Here is a 24,323-nt window from a genome sequence, read left to right as displayed (position 1 = left end):
TTTAATTCGAGACAATTTGTTTAAATGAAGTGCAGCAAAAATGAACGTAATTTAATGGGCCATACTAGGAAATTATGTGGTGTTCACATCAGATATTTTCAAAATAACATTTGTATTATTGAGGAATGCACGGCTTATCAATTACAGCCTTAACGTGACCTTTTGCATGCTTTGCGTAAATAGCCTAAATAGCATTTGTCATTTTATAGAATTCCTAGGTATTAGATATACCTTAAGTACATCCTTTGACAGAAACGTTCCAGGACAAAGGTCGTAAAAAATAGAAAATTGCATTTACCAAGTAATGATCCCAGCTGCTATCAAATAGTTTCCTTGGCTATTTATACACAACTGCCAACATTTCTGGAAGTCTTGAAAGAAAGCAAGGAAATTTTCAACTGCGATGCTTGCAAGCTCATTTGTCACAGCCCATTGGATTGTCTGCAATAATCTTTATGAAGCTTTCCTTTCAGTCACCTTTTCACTCCCAGAAAAAGAAAAAAAAACACAATACTCTTTGACACAATGTGGGATCACGTCTGACTCTACCCAATAGTTTAGCGGAAATTCTTCGTCTTTCCTATTTCTGTTCATCTGTTAGTGAGTGAGGGACAATTCTTGTATTAAGTTTCCGTTTCCCTAAATCTTCGCGTAAAATCTTATGACACACATCAGGATTAAAATTCAGTTCTGCTGGTATCATACGCACAGTTACACGACGGTCTTCTTACAATAATTGCCTTAGACGCTTCATATTTGCATCGGTATGGGCTATAGACGGGAGACCAGCTCTAGGATCGTTTTGCACTGAATCTCTTAATTCACGAAACCTTTTCTGCGACTTGAAAACACGACTTCTTGAAAATGTCTCGCCTATATATGCTTGCTTAGTCATGTTCTATGTTTCACTAGCGGCTTAACCAATCTTAACGCAGAACTTAATGCTCATTCTTTGCTCACAACCAGCATCCATTGTGTCACCTTAACGAAAGCGACAACAATCTGAACAATGTGTTGCTAAGCACGGCCCTGACCCCTAGTAAGTTTGCGCAGAAACATGACCAAGGTCATGTCAAGCAAGAATGCATATCAGATAAAAAAAAAACAACATTTGTTCCTTTTTTAGTACTGCAATCCCAAAATCCCCAATCGATCTCCAGTTTGGAACTCCTAACAAAATAGACATGCTAATAAGGGGCCGAGTTGTTATTTGAGATTTTAAAATTAGGAAATTTCAATTAGAAAATCAAACGTTGAAATTCCAAGAAATAGTTTTTGGGTATATTTTGTTTGGTTCATTCAAGAGTAACTCAAAATTAAATTACTGTGGCTTAGTTCTAAAAAGTGAAGAAGAGTTTGACAAAATTTTACCAAGATTTTTGGGAAGCTGAATACAATAAAAATAGCAAGGATGCTTTAAGTGAAAAAGCACAATATTGTGAAGAATATTTGAGGCGTACTCATTGTCAACAAAATGTTGGGAGATATGCTGGGATTCCCTAATGGGTTCAGTTACCCATTGGGGAAGGTACGGAATTAGGAAAATCGAAAAGGCTTGCTTGCTGTGAAAAGATTATATCAAATAAGGAATTGACTAGAATGAAATTAGAATATTAAAACCTTATATAAGAATTTTATCAAGAAATATAAGGATTTAAATCACATGGAAAAGAAAGGTTCATGAAAAGGAATCAATAATCGACCTGCAATTATGTTAGCCATTGTGGAGTTCATCATCTGTAGAAAAGCTGTACCAAGCTTAGCTTTGTGTTTAATACATGAATGGCTACTACTAATGGAAAATAACACTTAACTCAATATTAATTAATGAATGGGGAAACACCGAAAGAAGATTTATTTTCTGCTATTACTAAATTTCGAATAATTTCTTAAATTCGAATATGTGTAGACAAATACTTACTGAAACATCTAAAAATAACCTGCAGTTAGTCTTATGCAAAGAATAATCGACTAGGAGCCCTGTATAGAATTATCGTCTAAAGAGTTAACATACGAAACAGCAAGTGCACCGTTCCTCGCAACAACAAGAGTCCTGAAGCAGTTATCAATGGATGAAGCGACTGAATTTCCTTGCTCCTCAAGAGCCATACTGAAGAAATATTACCTAGATGACATTATCACTGGTACTAATGCACTGCAAGAGGCCAAGGAATCGGAGACACAATAAATCAGTCTTCTAGAACGTGGCAAATAATATTGAACTACTGAAGAATAGAGAAAGTGCAACTCAGGATTATCGTTTTCAAGTTACGGATAAGTGTCAGATTACAAGGGCCTTGGGAATGTTATGAAGTACGGCTACAGATAGTTTTTCTAACGATTTAAAGATTCCTGACATTGAAGACACAGACACTAAAAGAGACGACTTATCAGCAATAGGTCGCCATTTTGACCCAGTAGGTTTAATTGGACCTATTACGGCAAAGGCTAAAATACTTTTACAAAACCTTTGGCTCTAAAATTAAATTAGAACACACTTCTTCCTAAAATGACTCTAACGAATGGGAGTCATTTCTGCATAGTCTTAGAATAGTCAATGAACATCTCATCACTAGATTTCTTCTAACCAATACAGGAAATGAAAAAGAATTCTGCAATGCTAGTCAGAAAGCCTGTGGTTCTATAGTTTTTGCGAAATGTATGTCATCTTCGAATGAATGTCCAAGACTTCTGTGCAGGAAGTTTCCTGTTTCACCTTTGAAGTCCTCGTTTGGAACCTTAGGGTGCAGTTTTGTTTGTAAAAATAATGAAAAGAATATTAGAGGACATTCTTTCCGCAAAGTGTATTATTTTACTGATTCTTCAATAGTGTTTGCATAGATTAAGAAGGAACTTCAACAATTAAAGATATTTGTTGCTAATAGAGTGTCTGTTATGACTGCTATTCATGAGTGGTATCATGTTAGTCCTCGTAATAATACGGATGATTTTGTATCACATGGAGCTGAACCTAAAGTTCCTCTTCATAGAGATTTATGGTGGTATAGACCAACGCTCTTTACTAAGGAAGAGCCGAAGCCTAATGAAATAATTTCATCTGATATGGCTTATCTGGAATACGTCAAGGAACTCATACTTAAATTAATCTAAATTTGAACTCTAAATCTCATGTTTAAGATCGTACTTTTCCTGTTCGAAATAATTATGTTCGTTGTATACGTGTATTTTGTTTTTAGATTTATAGCATTTATAGTTATTATTTGTAAAGGAAAAATTTAATAGATCTTCTAATTTTTAAAGAATTGAATGACGCTGAGAAAATTATCGTAATGTATGGACAATCACAACACTTTAGCAAGGACATTCTCTCTTTGAAAAATAAGCATTACGTTCCTTCTAAATTTAAAATAAAATGCTTTGTCTTGTTAAGGAATATTCTTTGATATCGCCAAGAGATGGCGTTAGGAGTCCATCTAATGGCTTACTTAACCTTTCCCCTTCTGAACACGTGACTTGAAAAAATATTCTTCTTCTTGAAGGTAGAATTTCGATGCACTACGCAATAGAATTCGATTGAGATTTTAGCTGGAACTATTCAGTTCTTGCCTTTTGAGCATTAAATATTCGATTCAGGCATTTTAGCCTACATTGTATATATGTAAATATTAAGTTTAATTAAAATTTATGGAAAACCCTCCAGGCCATGCATCTCGTCTTTTGGATTATGAGTGATTCGACTTTGATCTAGAACTTTCGTTACAACATAATGGTGCATCGGCTCCAGAAAAGAATCTGATTAATTTGAAAATTTGTGTTTTTTGCCTTTTGGATTAGCTTTGTAAGCGAAGACGGTAAGTCTCCTTTGATAATTTATTAAAATGGAACAGAAGACACTAATTAAGAATCGAGCACATATACGTGCTTCTGTAACTCAAATTATTAAAAATGTAGATGACTATTTAAAAGAAGAAAATCAAGAAGAGTTAGAAAATTGTTTGGAATTGCTAAATAGTAAAGAAACGGAACTACATGATTTAAATGAAAAAATACAAAATTTGATTGAAGATGAATCAAAATTAGATTCAGATATTAACACTTCTATGGAATATAACGATAAAATAATAATAGCGAAGTCTAAAATCAACCGTTATTTAAGGAAATACAATACTCAAAATATCAACACGAATTTAAATAATTCATCTACAGAAGTTGAAACCAAAAGACAAATTGAAGACAATGTGAAATTGCCCAAACTCTTAATTCACAAATTTTCCGGAGAATATAACGATTGGATGAATTTTTGGAATTCATTCAAGGTCACTATTCATGACAATGTTACACTTTCGAAGACAGAAAAATTTAATTATTTGAGAACTTATTTATGTGGAAACGCAGCATCAGCCATAGAAGGTCTCTCAATCTCAGAGGCTAATTATGACTCTGCTATAGACATTCTTAAAAATAGATTCGGTCAAAGTGACCTTATTATCAATACACACATTTCTAATCTCTTAAATTTAAATCCCGTTCAAAGTTCAAGTGAAGTGGCAAAATTGCGAAAACTTTATGATACAATTAACGTTCAAGTCAGAAGCCTTTTAGCATTCGGTGTGAAACCAGAAACATATTCCAACATGTTTATTCCAATTTTGATGAAAATTGTCCCGAACGATATAACTTTAGAATTTCATCGTACAAATACTGAAAATCCTTCAACCTATGATTTAAACAAATTTCTAGACTTTCTCCGATTAGAAATAGAATCGCGAGAAAAGATTAATTCGTTATCCTTTCCACGCAAGTCAAACCCGGAAATGAAAGGTATTAACAGATATCCACCGACGCCGAAACATAAACAAATTGTCACCACACATGAATTTATGCCAGCCGCGTCACCAAATGGAAACTGCATTTTTTGTTTTCAAAACCATGACTCAGAGTCCTGTTTATGCCTTACAGTTAATGAGAAGAGAGATATTTTGAAAAAACAAGCGCGTTGTTTTCTTTGCCTGGCCCATAAACAGAAAATCTCACAGTGCCGGCAACGCCAAACTAAAGTTTGTAAAATTTGCAAAGGTAAATATTCAGAAGCCATATGTTTTAAATACAGTTCGATAGTTAAAAATACACCAAGTGATAAAAAGGATAGTATATCAATTTCGAAAAATGATACACAAACTAACGAACAGAAAGAAGAAATTGTTTCGGCCGTTTCACATAATGCAAATAATACAATTCTTTTACAGACTTGCACGATAAAAGTTAAAACAGCTAAAGAAAAGGTGTTTGCCAGACTTCTCTTGGATAGTGGAAGTATGAAAAGTTTTTGTGCTCGCGAGTTAGCGGACAGATTAAACCTCGAAATCATAAGAAAAGAAAAATTGACTGTCTACACTTTTGGGAATACTTCTCCCATCCAAAAAAATTATGACGTAGTTAAATTAACTTTAGAACATAGAAGTTCTCCCGATTCTAGAATAGAAGTTGAATTATTAGTAACTGATCATATATCGGGTACAGATATTCAACCTCCTAAATCAGAAGAAATTAAGCAAAACAGACAATTAAAAAATTTGATGCTCGCAGATTTTCCCGATTGTAAAAACCCATTGCCATTCTAATTGGCGCAGATTATTATTACAACGTAGTAATGGGACACGTTAAATACTTAAGCAAAAATCTTGTTGCAGTGGAAACTATTTTCGGCTGGTGCCTACATGGACGAAAAGGTGATGATGATGTCTCTTTAGCTTTCAATGTAGTTGTAGGGGAAGATTTGATTTCCAAACAAATAACAAAATTTTGGGACTTGGAAAACTCAGGACTTATTGATCAGAGGGAAAACTTCGATTGAACTGAAAATGAAGTCGTCGAATATTTCGAATCAAATATAACATATGAAAATTCTCGCTATAAAGTTGGATTGCCTTGGAAACATGACACATCAAATTTAAATAATAATAGGGAAATCGCAGAACAAAGATTTCATAGACTTAGAAAACGATTTAAAAAAGATCCTTATCTATTTTCCGAATACAGGAACGTATTAAGAGATCAGTTAAATCAAAATATTATCGAACCAGTTTCAAAAATTTCAAATGAATAGGAAGTCGTGTTTTACTTGCCACATAGGGAAGTTATACGCGAGGATCGAGCTACAAGTAAATTACGTATTGTTTATGATGCATCATCGCATGCCCCAGGATCCATTTCTTTAAATGACTGTCTACATGTTGGGCCAAATTTATACCCTGAAATATTCGAAATATTGTTAAGATTTCGGTATAATCTAATAGCCTTCACCGCAGATATAAAACAAGCCTTTTTACAGATTCTCATACATGAAAAAGATCGAGATGCAACCAGGTTTCTGTTTTCCGATTTCCCTAATGATGAAAAGGAAGCAAGCATGCAGCTTCACAAATGGCATAGTAACTCAATACAATTAATGAATTGTGGGTAAAACAGGGTATCGTTCCAGATGAAAATCCTGAAGATTTTAATAGAGAAAATTTCCCATTTAAAGTCTTAGGTATGGCATGGGATAATTCAAAGGACTTACTGTATTTTGATGTTCGGAACTTATTGTCTTTCACATCTAAACCAATAGAAACAAAACGATTTCTTCTACAAGTGTTGGGTCGGATATTCGATCCGATTGGAATTTTAGGACCTTTCACTGTTAGAATAAAGTGCTTAATACAGAAGATTTGGTTGTCACAAATAGATTGGGATGAACCGTTACCTGAAGATTTGTCCTCTGAATGGAGAAAGTGGTGTGAAGAGCTACCTCAAATGGCTGAATTCTCCATCTCTCGTTACCTTTTCATGTACTCGAACATTAATGTCGAAAATCTCGAACTACATTGCTTTTCAGATGCAAGTGTCAAAGCCTATGGTACAGTCGCATATTTACGTTTCATTAGAAAATTAAGAAAAACTAGCGACATTCAAGGAACTCTCACAGCTGAAGAGTTACAAGAAGCAGAAAATTTCTGGATAAGATCAGAGCAAAAGAAGTTTTTTGCCGAAGAATATGAATCCCTCAAAGAAGGTAATTCGGTTGAAAAAAATTCTCCTTTGTACAATTTTCTTCCTTACATTGATGAAAAGAAAATCATGAGGTTGAGAGGAAGACTGGAATTTTCTGACTTCTCACTAGATAATAAACATCCAATAATCTTACCTAAAAATTCTCGACTAACGATTTTGATTGTATGCAAAGAACATGAGAAGATAATGCATGGAGGAATTGCTGCGACTTTAGCTAAAGTCAGATCACGCTTCTGGATTCCTAAAGGACGACAGTTAGTCAAAAAAGCATTAAAAGGTTGTATAATTTGCCAAAAATATTTAGCTAAACCAGCAGACCAGATGACAGCACCCTTACCAAAGGATAGAATCCAAGAATTGCCTCCATTTGCAGTCTGTGGAATTGATTTCGCCAGACCAGTTTATGTAAAGAATTCTAAAGACACTCGAAAATCCTATATTCTTTTGTTCGTTTGTGCAGTAACCCGAGCTGTACACTTAGAACTTGTATCAGATATGTCAACAGAATCCTTTTTACTTGCATTTCGCAGATTTTTGAGAAGAGGTAATCATCTGCGTAATCATCTACTCTGACAACGGCCCTTTAAGAGGGCAAAAAAAGAACTTGAGAATTTTTCAAAAATTTTAAAAGATGACAAATTCAAGAATTTCATTGCCAAAGAAAGAATCCATTGGAAATTTATAATCGAACGAGCCTCATGGTGGGGAGGGTTTCATGATAGACTTGTTAGATCTGCTAAAGAATGTTTAAGAAAAATCGTATGAAAAGCATTGTTGACTTTCGAAGAAATGTCTACACTACTTGTCGAAGTGGAGTCAGTTCTTAATTCACGACCTCTAAGTTACGTTTACAACGGCAATGACGAGCCGCAACCGTTGACTCCAATGCACTTCTTAAACATTGGACAAACTGATTTGAAGTATCCTTTGACCTTTGCTAGAATCATCGGTAGCGAAACGACAAGAGAAACGCTGTTAAAAAGAAAGCGTTATCAAGAATTACTGTTAAAACAGTTGTGGTGGAAATGGAAGCAACAATATTTATTAGATCTTAGAACTGTCCATTTCTTGAAGAATCCGCAACTTCAACCAGAACTAAAAGTAGGAGATGTTGTTTTAGTCGAAGGAGATAATAAAAACAAACTCTTATGGAAACTTGGTAGAATCATAAAAATTATTCCTGGACGTGATGGTAAAGTCCGATCATTCGAATTAAAAACTGGTAATGGGACTTTAAAACGTACTGTTCAACATCTATATCCTCTTGAACTTTAGATATTTTGAACTTTAACGATTTAATTATGCTTTTTTCCTTTTTTGTCTATTAATGATTAAATTGAATATCGTTAGTTAAGTTTGTTCAGTTAAGTGGAAAATATTTTAAAATTTAGTTCATTTATTAGTTATAACATTTATTATTTGATACATGAAGTGTATAACCTGTATTGGAATTGAAGTGTTTGATTAATTAATATTTTTTAATATTTTTATAGAATAGTGATTTATGTACTTGATTGTATGTATAACTGAGTTAGATGAACTCTTGTCAGAGTTCAGGTGGGGAGTGTGTTAAGGAATATTCTTTGATATCGCCAAGAGATGGCATTAGGAGTCCATCTATTGGCTTACTTAACCTTTTCCCTTCTGAACACGTGACTTGAAAAAATATTCTTCTTCTTGAAGGTAGAATTTCGATGCACTACGCAATAGAATTCGATTGAGATTTTAGCTGGAACTATTCAGTTCTTGCCTTTTGAGCATTAAATATTCGATTCAGGCATTTTAGCCTACATTGTATATATGTAAATATTAAGTTTAATTAAAATTTATGGAAAACCCTCCAGGCCATGCATCTCGTCTTTTGGATTATGAGTGATTCGACTTTGATCTAGAACTTTCGTTACAGTCTATTTCTAGACAAGGATTCTCTTCTGAGAGCAGGAAACAGACTTGCAAATAGTAATCTTACTTACAGTGAAAAAGTTCCTTATGTAATACCGAAAGATCATGTATTTACTAGATTAATTTTTTAATATTACCATGTTAAATACTTGCATCTTGGTACGCAAGATTTATTGCATCAGGTTCGCAGTAAATTTTGTATTATTCATGGTTGAGATATGGTTCGAAAGGTTGTTTATGAATAGTTTAATATATTTTAATTTTAAACCAATTATATGTGAACAACTTGTGAGAAACTTACCTTGTAAAAGTGTTAACCCAAGTATGTACTTCATGCCTGTGGACTTCAAATTTCTGAACCACTCCTCATCAAGTATAGAAACCAAAAAATATTTATGTAAAAGTGCACTTCGCTATATTCATATGTTATTAAACTACTAAATATAGTAACTGTTTAACAACAGATTTAATACTATCTACTATTAAAAGGTTTATTGCTAGACGTGGAAAATATAATACCACAATGTCAGATAACGGTACTAATATGGCTGGTGCAAAATCAGAACTGGAAAAATTGCATAACTTAGTTCTTAAAGTCCTTAAATCAAATCTAATTCTGCTGCATCAAATTTCTTAACATTTGAGGATATAAAATGGAAACTGATTCTACTTGAGGCACCAAATTTTGATGGTTTACGCCAGACAGGTACAAAGTCATTTAAATAATACCTGCAGCGTTCAGTCAGCAGTTATAAATTGACTTTAGAAGAATTCTGGACTATTGTTAGTATTTTATTGTTAGTACAGATTGAAAATATTCTATATTCTCGACTAATTTTACCTTTATCAACAGATACGAATGATCTTAAGGCCTTAACGCCGGGTCATTTTTTAACTGGACGTTCCATTACTTCTTTGTCTGAATCTGACTTACCTCATCTGACAGATAATAGACTTTCTAAATGGAAAATCGTTACCAAGTTCTTTCAAATTATTTTGAAATGTTGGCAAATTGATTAATTAAATCATCTTCAGCAACACACCCAACGGTTTATTAATAAAGAAAATTTAAAGGACTGTTAAAGGAAGATAGTCTTTCCCGTTTTGAGTGTTTTATAGATACAACTGTAGAAGTTTTACTAGGTAAAGGTAATAAAAGAGTTGTTAAAGCGAAAACACCAAATGGTGATTATATATTGATTGTAATAGTAAAATTTGTTTTCTGCCTGTTTAAGGATAATAATGCTTAGCTTCATATTATTGTGCCCTTATTGAAAGCTGTGCTTAGTATTGAAATGGAGCTGTTTTTAAAAAGCAAGTAAAATTGTGAGAGGTGAATTAGTTTATGTTCTTTTCAATGTTTATATTATTTTATACAGTATTTCATGATTATCTGTTTATATTATTTTATAGTCATGATGAAAAACACCAAATAGCTTTTATATTAATGTAAAATTAGCTGTTTTTGAAATTGCTCAATTTTTATATTTATAATTCATGTATTGAAATTTGGAATTCGAACGGACGGCGGCATGTTAAGGAGAATACAGCACCAGAAACTCTCATTTTGCCACTGGTTTCGGCTAAGGGCAACATGCCAGAGCATGTACTACTATTTAATTAGTAATTACCGGAAAAAACTCTTAGTTCCCTTTAATTCTTTTTTTTTATACTATCCACTCATTTAGACTAGAATTATAGAAACGTAGTACACCTACTTTTTAATTCTCCCATTCTCACATAATTCATACCGTAGGGAACATTATGCGTTCGCTTCCGTACTTTCTGTTTCTTTTTTCGACGACAGAATTTGCAAGAAGGTCCATATTTTAACTTCTCACTGTTTAGGAAGACTTATTTGGCCTCAAATACTTTCACATCTGGCATAACAATTTCACCAGTTTCTTTGGCAATATTCAGAAAGTCCTTTTTTTTTTTACTAGGAGAAATATTTTATTTCTTAGAATAGGAAACTTAGTCCAAATATCTTACCATAAAAATAAAATAGTTTTCCGACAGCTATCTATATAATTAATTGAACTTCTCTTAGAGGGAACGCATTGTCGAAATTCTAAAGAAAATAACGGAGGGAAAAGACTGAAGAACGAATTATACATTGCATCAGGAAATCATCCCTCCTCCGAACATGAAGCCTCACATGCTTAATAATTTATCCTCAATCATTTGAAGAAGCATACATCTTAATGCATAGCAATAAAAGTTAGTAAAAATAATTTTCACTTTTTACTAAATCATTCTTCACATCTGTGAGCAAATATACAAATTACATCATTAAGCCTCTAACGTCTGTGTTTGTTGCCCGTTTTTAGTTTGGCCACCCTGTGCTGTATTTGAATATGCAGATAAAATTATTATGTCACAGTCATTAATCAGATGTTTCAAATTCTGTCTCTTAATCTATTGAACACTTTTAATTATAAACACAAACACGCTGATCATTTCGAAAACGAAAACATATTATTTTCAGATGATAATTTTATGTTGTATTCGGTCAGTTGCGAAATTTTATAAGCTATATTAGAATACTAAATTCTAAATTAAAATGCTTCTGTAAAAATTTGCGACTTTTCTATACACCAAACGTAAATTTACAAGGCCCATGTAGAAGAATATAAACAAATAATGTTGAGATTCAACAAATACTCTAAAAACAAAAAATTTAAAAATAAATAGAAAGTACGTGAATGTTGCGAAAATCTTTTTAAGATGTCTTACTTGAAGACTAAATTTATTCTTCGGATATCGCTATTAAGCAACTACGGCTAGAAATTGATATTAAGTCATTTTATTCAGTAATTTCGAATATTACTCCAAAAATGATTTGGACTTTGATTTTGCATTACCATAAATAGTTCAATTATCTCAATAATGAACCTTAGGAATAAATAAATATATATATATATATATATATAATCGTCAATTAAGGTATTTAAGACTTAAGACTTTAAAATCCATATAATAAGGTAATTATAATTAGAAAATAATTCCACGAAATTATCTTTACACTTCATCGTAGAAAAATTCAAGTATATGTATTCTGCAGGAAATACTTTACATAAAACGCAAACAAAAACTACATAAATGAAAATAATGAATCTTAATAATCCTTAAAGAGAATGCATAAATTATTATTCTACAGCTTAAGATTTTATTAGAACTGCTTTTATCTATTGCACTAACGTCATAATGTTTGTAAAAAGTACCAGTCAGACGTGTAGTTAATTATGGTACATAAATATATTATTAAAAATAATGAAGAAATATATATTTATGATTTAAAACCACAGAGTTTGATGCATTACTATGCAATAGTGTTTTAAACGAAGGTTAATTTAGATACTGTAAAATATGACACAGCTCACATAATTGATAATTTTCCAGATAAAAACCCCAAAATTGGGCGTATTTTTTAAAACTGGCAGTTAGAATAATTAATCTTGAGATAAAGTAATGTAACATGTGGCGGCAAATGTAAAGACTGAATAAAAGACATTTTCACCATTTAAAACTATACGATAAACTAGAAAATATGGCAAAATTCACTCATGTTTGATATAACACAAAAATACCTAAATAACTACTACGCATACACTTCATAACACATATCAAACGTTCCCTAATCATTCAGGTTTCAACAGATAACTATGTTGGCCAAAATTAAATATAAAATAAATAAAAAAAACTATGTGAAAAAGAAGTATTTTAAATAGGTAATAACAAATTATTTATTATTTGGAAGAGGCACACCGACTTGCGGAATCTCTACAATTGATGCTAAACATACAGATTTACGATTTATTATATTTGATTTCTGAATACTCATAAAAATATCAAATAAATTCATGCTTAGCATATGTTGTCGAATTTATGTATATAATAAATGATAAATACAATCAAATATGAAACATGAAACGAAACGTAACTGATATTTATACATGCACATTTAAGGTTTTAAATGTTCTATAAAATCGCATAATAGAAAAACAAAAAATACAAAAACAACATCAAAAAACTAGCAGCAACCTTACAACTGGCTCATTGATGTACTAAATACTAGACACTTGCATTATGGGATTTTCCAACTGCACTGTAGTAAACTACATCTATACTGTTCGATCAATACTGCGATACGTTTCTTTAATGGCAAACGATAAGGCTACATTTATTTAAATCATTCAAATATAATAAATTTAAATAAATTTCTTATGTAAGATTACTAGAAGATTTCTTTTATCACTACATTTGACAGTAAGTATTATATTTCAATAGCTGTAAGTATATGGTATTACATATAGAATGTAAAACATTAAATCCGCAATGCGACGCCATCTTGAAAAGCTCGTTAAGCACAGATTTGACAAGTAGCAGAAATAACAAAAAAATTCAATAAGCAAAGAAGAACTTACAGAACTGATATGTCATACACATCTTGAATGAAGCAGTTTAAGATGCCGGAAAAAGGTACGAAATAGCTGGCATTTGACCACGGAAATTATCAATAATTTAAAAAATTTCAGAGCCTATATACTTCGCCAATAGATGGCAGAACCGTGCAAGCGAGATCTGCGTATGCTTTTAGTCTTTTATCTTCACGTTTCCTCAAAAGATAGCAGCACCAGCTCGGATCAGACGACTAATTTCGTTTAGAACATTAAAAAAAGGGGGGAAATAATGGCTTAATAACACTAATTCTAACAAGATATAAATACGTTTTTTAAATCATTACGTTTCTTTATTTAGTTTAATTATTTTTTCAATATTATAAAATGCAATGCTCAGCATTTCTTTTTCTTTTATTTATTTATTTATTTAATTGGCAAACATACAACTTATTTTTAAAATTTTCATACTTATTTTTAAAACTTGTACAATAATATTCACATTTATGTGATGTTAATATTTTAAGAGATGAAAATTCTTTTGCTGAGAGATAATACACAAAATTAATTTTTTTATTATAAATTGTAAATCAATTTTAAACTTTGTAAATCAAATTCAAAGTTTACAAAGATTTCTAAAATTTTTCAACTAATTAGTTTATATGAGATTTTTACTACAAGACACTTAAAATGAAAAAAAAAATAATAATAATTTTGAATAAAGCGGCAAAAATAATAATAAAAAAATCTGAAAGGTTTCAGATTTTAAATTACGTTCAAAGGGGTGTTTTTTAAAACATTTTTAACATTTTACTTTTATTTATTAAATAATGTTCTTCGCTCCTAAGCCATAAAATTAAATTCAACCGCAATACGCAATATCGCAAAATAATTTTAAAAGAGCATATCTTTAGAATTCCCGATGCAGAGTCTCTACGCGCTGGAGACTTCTTTTATTTATTTATTTTATTTTATTTTTTTTTTTTATTATTTTTTTTCCTCGTACAGTATTGCCATTGCTCGCGAAATCGTTTAGTTTGTTAATCAAAAATTCGTTGAAGTGTTACAAAATATGAAATCGATAATAAAACAGATATGAAATTTAAATTAGGGCTTCCACATGCCCATATTCTATGGAAGATTATGTTATTCAAATTTTGATAGCTCTAGGTACCGTTGTTTTATCACAGTGCGAGAAACATACATACATTCATGCAGATTATTCATTATTTCATTTCTTTAAATATAATACAGGGCGATAATATTTGGTGGCAACAATTTGGAAAATGAAAGAACGCTTATCGTAATATTCTCGGTTAAAATTGTGATAGCCAATTGGAAGCATGTCCGTTTATGTTAAATTGAAAAATATATAAATCAGTCTTATTATAATTTTAATCAAAAAAAAAAAAAAACAACGTATTAATATTAATGATGTTATAAAGGAAACTTTTTAGCTTCTGTTACTTGCACAGCTAAACATATTCATATCAAAACGAATATGAGTTACTTATTACTCTGGAATTTGTAACTTCTATTTTAAACAATTTAACAGAGTAAAAAGTTACGAATTCAACATTGATATCATATCTGCTTCTCCAAACAAAATGACTAAGATAATTAGGTGTACACAGAAGAAAATACCACTAATAGTTAAATAATACTTTAAGTACAGCCGAAAGTTTATGAAGTTTTGCTTCAACTATAATATGATAAAAACTGAATTAAAATACCTTCAAATTTTTTTAAGTAATGTAGTTGTATATCGATTGTCAACTATTCAATCAAAAAAGACAATTTTATGTAACAATTAATAATAGTCCCTTCTAAAAATGGGCCCATAGAAACCAGTAAAACTTTTTATGGGTACCCATAAGTTCTATGAGTTTCTGCTGACTTTTAATGGTTTCTACAGGTCTCTGTGGGTTTTTCTTACTGGTCTCAAGATACCCCCCCCCCAAAAAAAAACCAGTAAAACGTTTTATTGATACCCATAGAATTATCTTGGTCTCTACTGACTTTTACTGGTTTCTGTTGATCTCTGTGGATTTTTCTTACTGGTATCAACTGACACCCATACAACCAACATTAATATCAGAACTTTCTACCGGTTTGTATTGGTTTATATTGAATTTTACTGGATTCCCTATTGGTAATAATATAATAGAAATAGATGCTAAATAAATCTTCTGTTGGTTTATATGTGTTTATGCTGATTGTCTGACGTCAATAGACTTCTTGTAACCAATATAATACTGGTATCACCAAAATTCATTAGTTTTCTTGTTGTCTACTGATTATTTTAATTATTTATTTATTTACTTTTATTTCATTTATCTGATACTTTTGAAACTAAGGTTATTTCAGTTTTGTAACCAACACAAAGCTTTAAAATTAGAAAATATACAGCGAACCTTCTGGTGTCCGTCTCTTCCCTAAGACGATCAGTATTTCTAAGAATAAAACTATGATCTCATTAAGACCATCAGAGTAACCTGGAAACGCAGGTGGTCGTTTAAGAGATTATTTTTACTAAATATGCTTATTTTTTTACGAAAAATTTATCGGACACAATAACAGTAACCATATACACAACACACAACGAGGTCTCTCTAAAGCGCCCTAACACACATAAAAATACATCTTTGCAAATGGTCGCCTTAGAGAAGTGATGCTCATGTTCTCTGAAATACGTTTCTCTTTTAGAGGTGGTTGTTTTAGGGAGCTTGCCTCTCCGAAACCAATCTCTCTAAGGCTGGTCGCCTTAGAGAGATTGGTTTCTCTAAGCCTTAGAGCCTTAGAGAGATTCCAGAATTTTCTTTGCGAATGATCGTCTTAGAGAGGGAATATTCAGTACCAAAATATGCTTATATTTTCAGAAATACTGGTCTCATTCAGAGGCTTTCATCTTAGGGAGGGGGTTTTGCCATGAGTTGGCTCCCTAAATACATACACATACACACTTATATATGCATATATCAACATTTTTTATATTACAAATAAACACCGGTATCAAACATCATCTATTGCAAAACTATTTTTCACCGTGTTAACGCTAACGTGAGGTAAAAAAAAAATTCCCCTTCCTCCTTTGCTCCCCAGAACAAGTTTCCCAAACAAGCAGTATGGCGCCGTTCTTGTTAATGTTGTTATGGGATGTTTGTTTTATGGTCTTGATGGATAGTAGTATTGCAATAAATAATTTACTATATTACAAATTTTACTATGTTTTACTGCTTATATGTTTATAATGGAAACTGAAATAGCAGCATTGACTGTGAATATGAAAGGAAATACCACTAAAGCCATGCACGTGTAATCGTGTCTAATGCTTAGGCGAATTTGGTAAAACTAGATATTATGGGTCAGTTTGGCGCGTTTTTAAAAATCTCCAATTCACCAAATGGCTTATTTTCGCTCGTTTTAGAAAATCGCGAACTCATTAAATCGCCATATTAGATGGCTTCGATTTTGCATGAATCCTGAAAACATGCAAAGAATTCATATCTAAAACAGAAGTTCGAAGAAAACAACGGAAAAGTATTTGAAACGTAATAACTATGTATTTTATGGGATTTAAAAAAAAAAAAAAAAAAAAAAAAAAAAAAAAAAAGACAGTTCTATATCTCCCGTTTTGCTGATTGGCAAAATTCAAATTGCGTTTATCATGGCTCGAAAGCGCGACTTCGAATGTATATTAGATTTCTATATAGCATTGTTCTAACATAGGTATTTTGACACATAATCGGACCTTTTTCTGAAATAACATAGCAATGTTTTTCCATATTTCGATTCTACGACTCAAATTATGCCTAGATATTAAATTTTGAAAAATTTGGAGCGAAATTTATAGAGAAATTCAAAAATTTATTTTGGCGAAATTTTTTTCAATTTGAGCCAAGAATAATTCATTTGGCGAACTTCTTAATACATGGCAACCAATTTTCCTTTCCCTTCTATTATGCCGGAACGGTAAAAAAGGCACCTCGTTCCTACCTTTTTACATTGTACATGAGCGGAAAAACGTCACATCGTTTCTAATTCCAAATAATTTTAGCAATATGTTTAAACCACATCTGATGTTTATCGTTTTATCGTTTTATAAATATGCCCAATTTCAAAACGCGCTAATATATAAATTCACGTATATCTTCGGAAATTTTGAATAAAAAATTGTCATTTTTTGCAGGTATGCATAGAGATACGTCTACTTTAAGATGATGGTGAAATTTTATTGATTATAATTCAAAATGTTTTAAGAAAAATATATAAAAATTATTTTAAAAAACAAATTTTAAAAATAAATCACAAAAAATGGGTTATTTTTATTTGGAATAAACCCGAATTTCGGAATGTGAAAGGAAGAATCAAATAATGATTAATGAAAAAGGAAAGATTAATAAATATATACCAAACTCAATTATCATTGAGGAACTAAAATTTTGAGAGTTAATTTTTTTAAAACTACTCGTATGATTTTTACGAAACGTAATAGTTTGGTGTAATTTGAGTTGTACAATTGAAATATGGAAAAAAAATGGTATGTTATTTCAGAAAAAGTGCAATTTTCAAGTCAAATAACTATATTAGAAAAAGTCAAATACCTATATTAGAACAATGCTATATATAAATCTAATACATATCCTTAAGTTGAATTTCTTCAATCAGCCCAGTAGAACGGAAAATACAGAACTGTCCCCCCCCTTTTTTTTTTCACGGTGTACCTCCAAATTTTCGGAATTTCACGAAATTGCGTTTTTCGAGGCTATGAACTTTAAGTGATGTATTGCATCCTTCGCTACATAACTGCCGATCAACCGTCATAAATTGAATGAAATGTAACGCTAGTAAGTGAACCTAGCACCAGAATGTTGGTATAGTAAACAAATGTAATGAATTTTCAAAAGTGCATTTATTCTAATATGGTTTATGCGCTATCGAAGAAGTACATCTAATTCAATTCAATAAGTTTAAATGAAGTATGTACAATTTAATATTCCGTACAAGGAAGTCATGTGGTGTGCACATGAGATTTTTTTTTAATTACAATTTAGAAATAAGTTTTAAAGCTTGTTCACGTAGATGCTTATGTACTAATCAATTTAAGGAAACCTTACTTAAATGATCTTGGATGATGCAATTTTCAATTTTTCGACTAATATGATGTGGTTGAGCAGAAAGGAATTTTGTTTTATGTCTTAAAAATGGACTAATTCTATTTCGCGATCAAAAATGGTAAGTTTTTTTTCTTAATGAAATAAAAATTGAAATATTTAATGTGTGTATTACCTATTGCATGAGGTAAGCAAGACATACAAGCCAATGAGTCTTTTTTGCATTACTAAAAATTATGTGAAAGTTTAGATGATCATAGTAGTTTAACCTTGTTTACATTGTTTTTTTTTTTTCTTTTTTATCTGTTTTTTCTGTACAAGAAGGAGACTAGATTCACATTGTTACATTAAATATTTTGTGCTATTTTGTTAAAACACATATAATCAAACATTTTTATGCGTATTTTAATTTTCATCAGTATTAGTTTGATGAAGAAAACTTCATATTTTTTTTTTCTTAAATTGCTTTGAAAATAGAAATAGATTTGTGAATAATTAGTAGAGTATATGTAATATTAAATGTGCTTGTCTTGAGAGTATAAGATATGAACTATGTATTTGAAAAATTTACATTAAGTGAAACCTCATATAGTGGTTATTTTCTTAGATGACCACCTCTGCCAGTAACACATTCGTCAAAGAAGTAATTAAATAATAGTAGTTAAAATTAGATATTTTCTTAATTCCCGAATTGTCGGTTGAGAATCGGCATTTGTTGAGACTGGTAAATTTTTTAACGTTTGGTTTGTTAAAATATAATTTATTGTATTTTAGGTATTATAAAGTTTATTATATTTTACATTGATCTTTCATTTATATTCTGAGAGATGCAGGTAACATTCAAAGTATTATAAAGAGGTTGGTTGACACAGTGTTTGTATATTACTATTTCTTCTCTGTATTATATTCTAAGATTCATCCTTTCTTCCATACAAACCATCTATATGTATACGTGTCATAATAAGCTGCAGGGTGTTGCTAGCAGTGGGAAGCAAGTTTTAAGGAGATAGCAAGTATGGTAAATTTGAACTCTTCGTTAAATTTCTAATTTGCACGTCCCTTATTCTTTTTGCTTACTGGTTTATTTAATATTTTTACTTGTAATAGTGTTTCTCTTCCCGAAATTTGTGTAGTAGTCTTTTTCATCTAGTTTTGTTCAAATTTGGTTTAGTGTATTGTAGGTAACTTAAAATTTAAGCAGATGCTAGAAAGTACCATCCTTCGGCAATACATTTCTTATTAGATGTCAAATTGTTAAACAAGTCGGTGTCATTAAATGCCATAGTTTAATTTCCCAATTAAAGAACTGATATATAGTGTTGTACAAATATATGCAGTGAGATATAGTATTATGTGCATGTATTTATAAACAAATTAACAATATATATACGAGGGGTATTTTTTAAGTAAGGGCCGTTTGAAAATAAAATACATTTTTGATAAATTTGTAGTAAGAACGAAGGAGCAGACAGACTGCCGTCCAGCTAGGCTAAAGCGTAGAAAGTAAGTGCGTTATGTTGAGGATAAACTTAATTCAGATTGAGTTTAGTTCTCAATGCACATTAATTTGATTATGAATACTGCTGTAAAATTACTATTGACCGTTTTAGTTCCATTTACATCATCAGAATTATGAAAGAGTCAGATGACATGGATTAATCTCAAGATGACCAGTGCACAGAGAATACGATTTTTAGAATATCGAAAGAAAATTAATTTATTCTGATAATTTAAATATTTTACATATTTATTCTTCTTTCACAAATGTAGATATACAGATAGAGGACAAAATAATACGAACACCTGTGTATACGAATCTACATTAATAGGGGGTTTGGACCTGAAGTACAGATTGAATACGACGTGAGATAGTTGCATAAAGGTCATAGACAATATTTAAGGGGATATTGAGCCATTTTCTCCTGCAGAGCAGTCTCTAATTCCGAAAGTGCTGATGGAGGTGGAAATCGGGAACGAAGTTTGGACTCCAAATGGGCCCATAAATGTTCAATAATATTCAAGTCCGGTAGGTTGAGGGGGGGCAAGAGAGATGTTCAATTGCATCATCATGCTCTTAGAACTATTCTTGAATACACCTAGCAGTGTGGATAGGGACGTTGTCGTTTTGAAAAAGTGGTCGCTTCCCAGGGAATACAGTCTGGACAAGATCCCCTAGAATGCTTAGATAGTGATTGGATGTGATCCTCCCATGCAGAATAACAAGTGGCCCAAGACCGCGCCAAGATATCGCACCTCATACCATAATGGCGCCACCCCCATGCTTCACAGCCGGCAAGAGGCAATCACGATAAAAAGCTTCTTTGGGCGTTCTTCAGACATAAACGCGTCTGGTCGTCTGAAATAGGGTGAATGACGATTTATCTGACCATATTAACTGTTGCCACTGCTGTGGGGGCCAGCCTTTGTGATCTCTGCACCATCGGCGTCGCTTGCTGTCTCCAAGGGTTTACGAATTGCCATTCTGCCATAAATGTTTGCAGCATGCAGTTCCCTTTTGACAGTTTTCTTGAAACGGGGTCCTGAAGATGACTGTTCATTTCGGATGTTATCTCGGATAACGATTGCTTGTGCTTTTGTGCTACTATGCGCTTCAAGACCCGTTTACCCTTCTCAGCCAGCTTTGACTTTCGGCCACTGTTGTGCTTTGAAGACGTCGTATTACCCTCTTTCGTGTAAGCTGTCATAACGGCTGATACCATATTCCTTGCACACCCCACAAAGTTGCTGTTTCCGTAACCGATACTCCACTTAAACGCGCTCCAACTATCATTCCTCTTTGGAACTCTGGCAGGTTAGACAGTTGAACTTCTCACAGACAGTTCGATCGAAGCATGCAATGCAGGTGACTGCTGTTGAAAGACTGATACCTTCCTCTTCCCGCTCACTAGGTGGCATGCTTCTGTTGCAGGTGACGCGGCTGTACTGCAGGTGTAAAATACGTCATACGTTTTCACAGATGTTCGCATTATTTTGTCCTCCATCTGTATATACATATTTCATTCCATGGTTGTGAATCATGACTTTGATTATTATTTTTCTATTAATTTTATTTTCAAAACTATATAAAGGGAGTTTAAAATTTTGTAAAGAGAATTTATACACATATTTTGTAATATATTTATATACCAACTGACATGCATAGAGAAGGACAGGGGCTTGTAGGATTCTAGATATTTATAAAGTTTTATTGAGTTTATTCGCATTGAATTTTATTTAAAATTACTCTAGATGCTTCCCCGCATTTAGTTCTGTACATTTCAGCAGTGCTAATTGGATTGCTGCTGGTTTATGTTTATAATTACTAGTTTTTATGGAAATTCGATCTACAGTTCTATTTTTGTGTATTCCTTTTTATACGTATTCTATGTATGGATACTCCGCTACGGTACAGTTCTATTGGTTTTGCTTATGGGTTTGTCTACTGTTTTGTGCAGCGATTTTGCCAAGGGGTACCTTTATTGGTTTGTAGATTTTTGTGTACTGGTTTTTACACGGATTTGGTCTATGGGTGATTGTATATGTGTACGGGTTTTTGTCTACTGGTTTTTATGGGTAATATACCTACAGAATATCCATTTTTTTATGGATATTTGGCCTGTAGATACGCATAAAGTTCTAGTTTCTGGCTATGGGTTTTTACAGGAATTTCGTTTATGGTGCCAGTACAGTTCTACAGGTTTCTATCTATGAGTTTTTACAGGGACTTCGCCTACGAGTATACAGTTGTGCATGTTTCTGTTTCTAGGTCTTTTACAGGAATTTGGCCAATGGGTACCCGTACGCGTAATGGCAGACCGCACATTGAGTTGAACAGTGTTAAGGGAATTTCGTTTACTGCGCATGCTTCTTTGGCGCGGGAAGAAATATTGGCGACTAAAAGCAGCCCTACGCCAAAGCTGTTTGTAAGTACAGCATACAGCTTTGCCCTACGCTAGCTTATTCGTGATCTCCATGGCTGTCGAGTGATGTGTACAACTTCAATGTTGTGGAACTTTGTTTATTAGTTATTTTAACGTTCATACCGATTGCACTTGCTTATTTTTCTAATATATTTTTCATTTTAATTTGTCTAACAGTGCATTTAATAACTGTTACCATATATTGTGCTTAATAATTCGTTATTTAGACGTAATTTGTTTACATGTTATAATTCTCAGTAATGTAAACTGGATTTTCTCGCTTAGTTTGTTAACGTATATTCGCGCTTTTATTTCTTATTTAAAAGAATTAAATAAACAGCATTAAGAAATTGTAAAATTTCTTCAATGTTATTTGCAAACACTTGCTATATTTTTTACGTATGTACGAATGGAACGTATGGTAAATTCTGAATTGTTTTTATTCCTTAAAAGTGTAATAAATAAATTTTCATCTAACATATCCTAAATTTCAGTCTTTTTCTGAGCGAAAATTCGTACAGTTCCAAAGTAAAGTGCAGAATTTCATAAGTATAACATCTTACATTTTGAATGCAAACACTGCCTCACGTTATTTCGTAATAATTATTTACATCTCCTCACTCTATGCCTGTATCAATATTTTTCATCGGGTTATTTATCAATAATTCCTGGTAGAATTAGAAATATATTATTAGAAAAGGTTTTTCCTGCATCATCTGCAAGGAACAGAAATTTAAAGCGATGAATTATTGGAATGAATTTTAGTCAGCATTTGAAGTTATTTAGAATTCCACTGCAGTGGAAAATATGTTATTTAGATTTCTGTTGCATTAAAAATTATTTAAAAGCTGCATAGAAATATTATTTTGAAATGCAAACATTTTAAGTACCAAAATTAAAAGTATTTAAAAGGTAGCTATTGTCATTGATGATAGATTAATTGACTTGTCAAGGGAAACAAACCAAGTGTTCAGTACATAAACAATATATTTTTTATTTTGGGGGGGGTGAACATTGTTATTAATGGTGATATAATTAAATAAATAAAAAAGAATCTGCAAGTGAAACGTATTTTACCATTTCTTTGAATTTAGATATTTTTTCGAATATTCCAAGCATTTAAAAGAAATATATTTCACAATATTTTACATATTTTGTAACTGTGAATGTATTCGTAGTTCCGGAAGTTCTGAATATCTGCAGAAACACATATTTCGGTCTATGATTTAGCTGGCTTAGTAAGTTAAGAAATAAATTTTTCTTTAATATTAACAAATGATTTTATATTAATAAGAAATTGGTACATTTGTAATTCCCCCCCAAAATTCTTTAAGACTGGCAAATACGTACATAAATTTGATTCTCCCCCCCCAGTATGTGTGACGAGTACGTTCCATTAGACTTCGTCATTATTTTGTAACAGCTCTACTTATTACCAAAATTTGGTCTTTATGCATGTATATATATAATGCATACAACATACATGCAAAGTTATGATAGCTGTTAATATATCATAATTGACTAAACATTACGAATACTGTTTCTCTTTCAAGACATGTACTTTCAAATGTTTTCATAACAACTTCTGTATTTATTTAGAAAAAATTCTACTGATAAAATATTACACACAGAAATATTTTTAAAATAGTGTTTAAGAATGCTGTTGATTTTTCAGAGACACAGTAACAATTTAACTGGTTATAATTTTAATAGAGCAGATATGTCAAACAGAAAACAAAATGCCATTAGAAATGCTCAAATGCCAAATTAAAATATTTGATCATAAAACGAATGTAATTACAGTTAACTTATTTTTGAACTTGAAGATTGATAATCAAGTATAAGTTAATGTTTAATAAAAGAATTTCATGAAAACAATCTAAATTTAAAGTACAATGAAAATAGTAGATTTTATTTTACCAAAATAGATTAGTACAATGATTTTGTCAATGTATTCTTTATGTTTATTTATG

The 24,323-nt window shown here is 31.7% G+C and overlaps 1 protein-coding gene across 4 annotated transcripts in view; it reads right to left on the bottom strand.

Annotated features, from left to right (window-relative positions):
- LOC118185178 (cytoplasmic dynein 1 light intermediate chain 2-like) overlaps positions 1–13,499 on the bottom strand; it is a 39,475-nt gene extending 25,976 nt beyond the window's left edge. Inside the window, exon 1 of one of the 4 annotated variants that reach the window (XM_035355000.2) lies at positions 13,344–13,499. Coding sequence is in view for 1 of the 4 variants with exons in the window: in XM_035354999.2 (XP_035210890.2) it covers positions 9,218–9,251 (34 nt within the window). In the remaining 3 variants the exon portion in view is untranslated. Of the gene's footprint in view, positions 1–9,217; positions 9,378–12,960; positions 13,219–13,343 lie in introns of those variants that run through there. The other 3 variants (XM_035355001.2, XM_035355002.2, XM_035354999.2) reach the window with 3 other exon arrangements.
- Positions 13,500–24,323: the final 10,824 nt, after the last annotated feature.

Source organism: Stegodyphus dumicola, chromosome 9 (assembly GCF_044657685.1).
Source record: "Stegodyphus dumicola isolate Sdum_Otavi_A_Nest chromosome 9, ASM4465768v1".
Lineage (NCBI taxonomy): Eukaryota > Metazoa > Arthropoda > Arachnida > Araneae > Eresidae > Stegodyphus > Stegodyphus dumicola.
The sequence above is the reverse complement of the archived record's forward strand: the minus strand, read 5'-3'. Positions and strand labels throughout refer to the sequence as shown.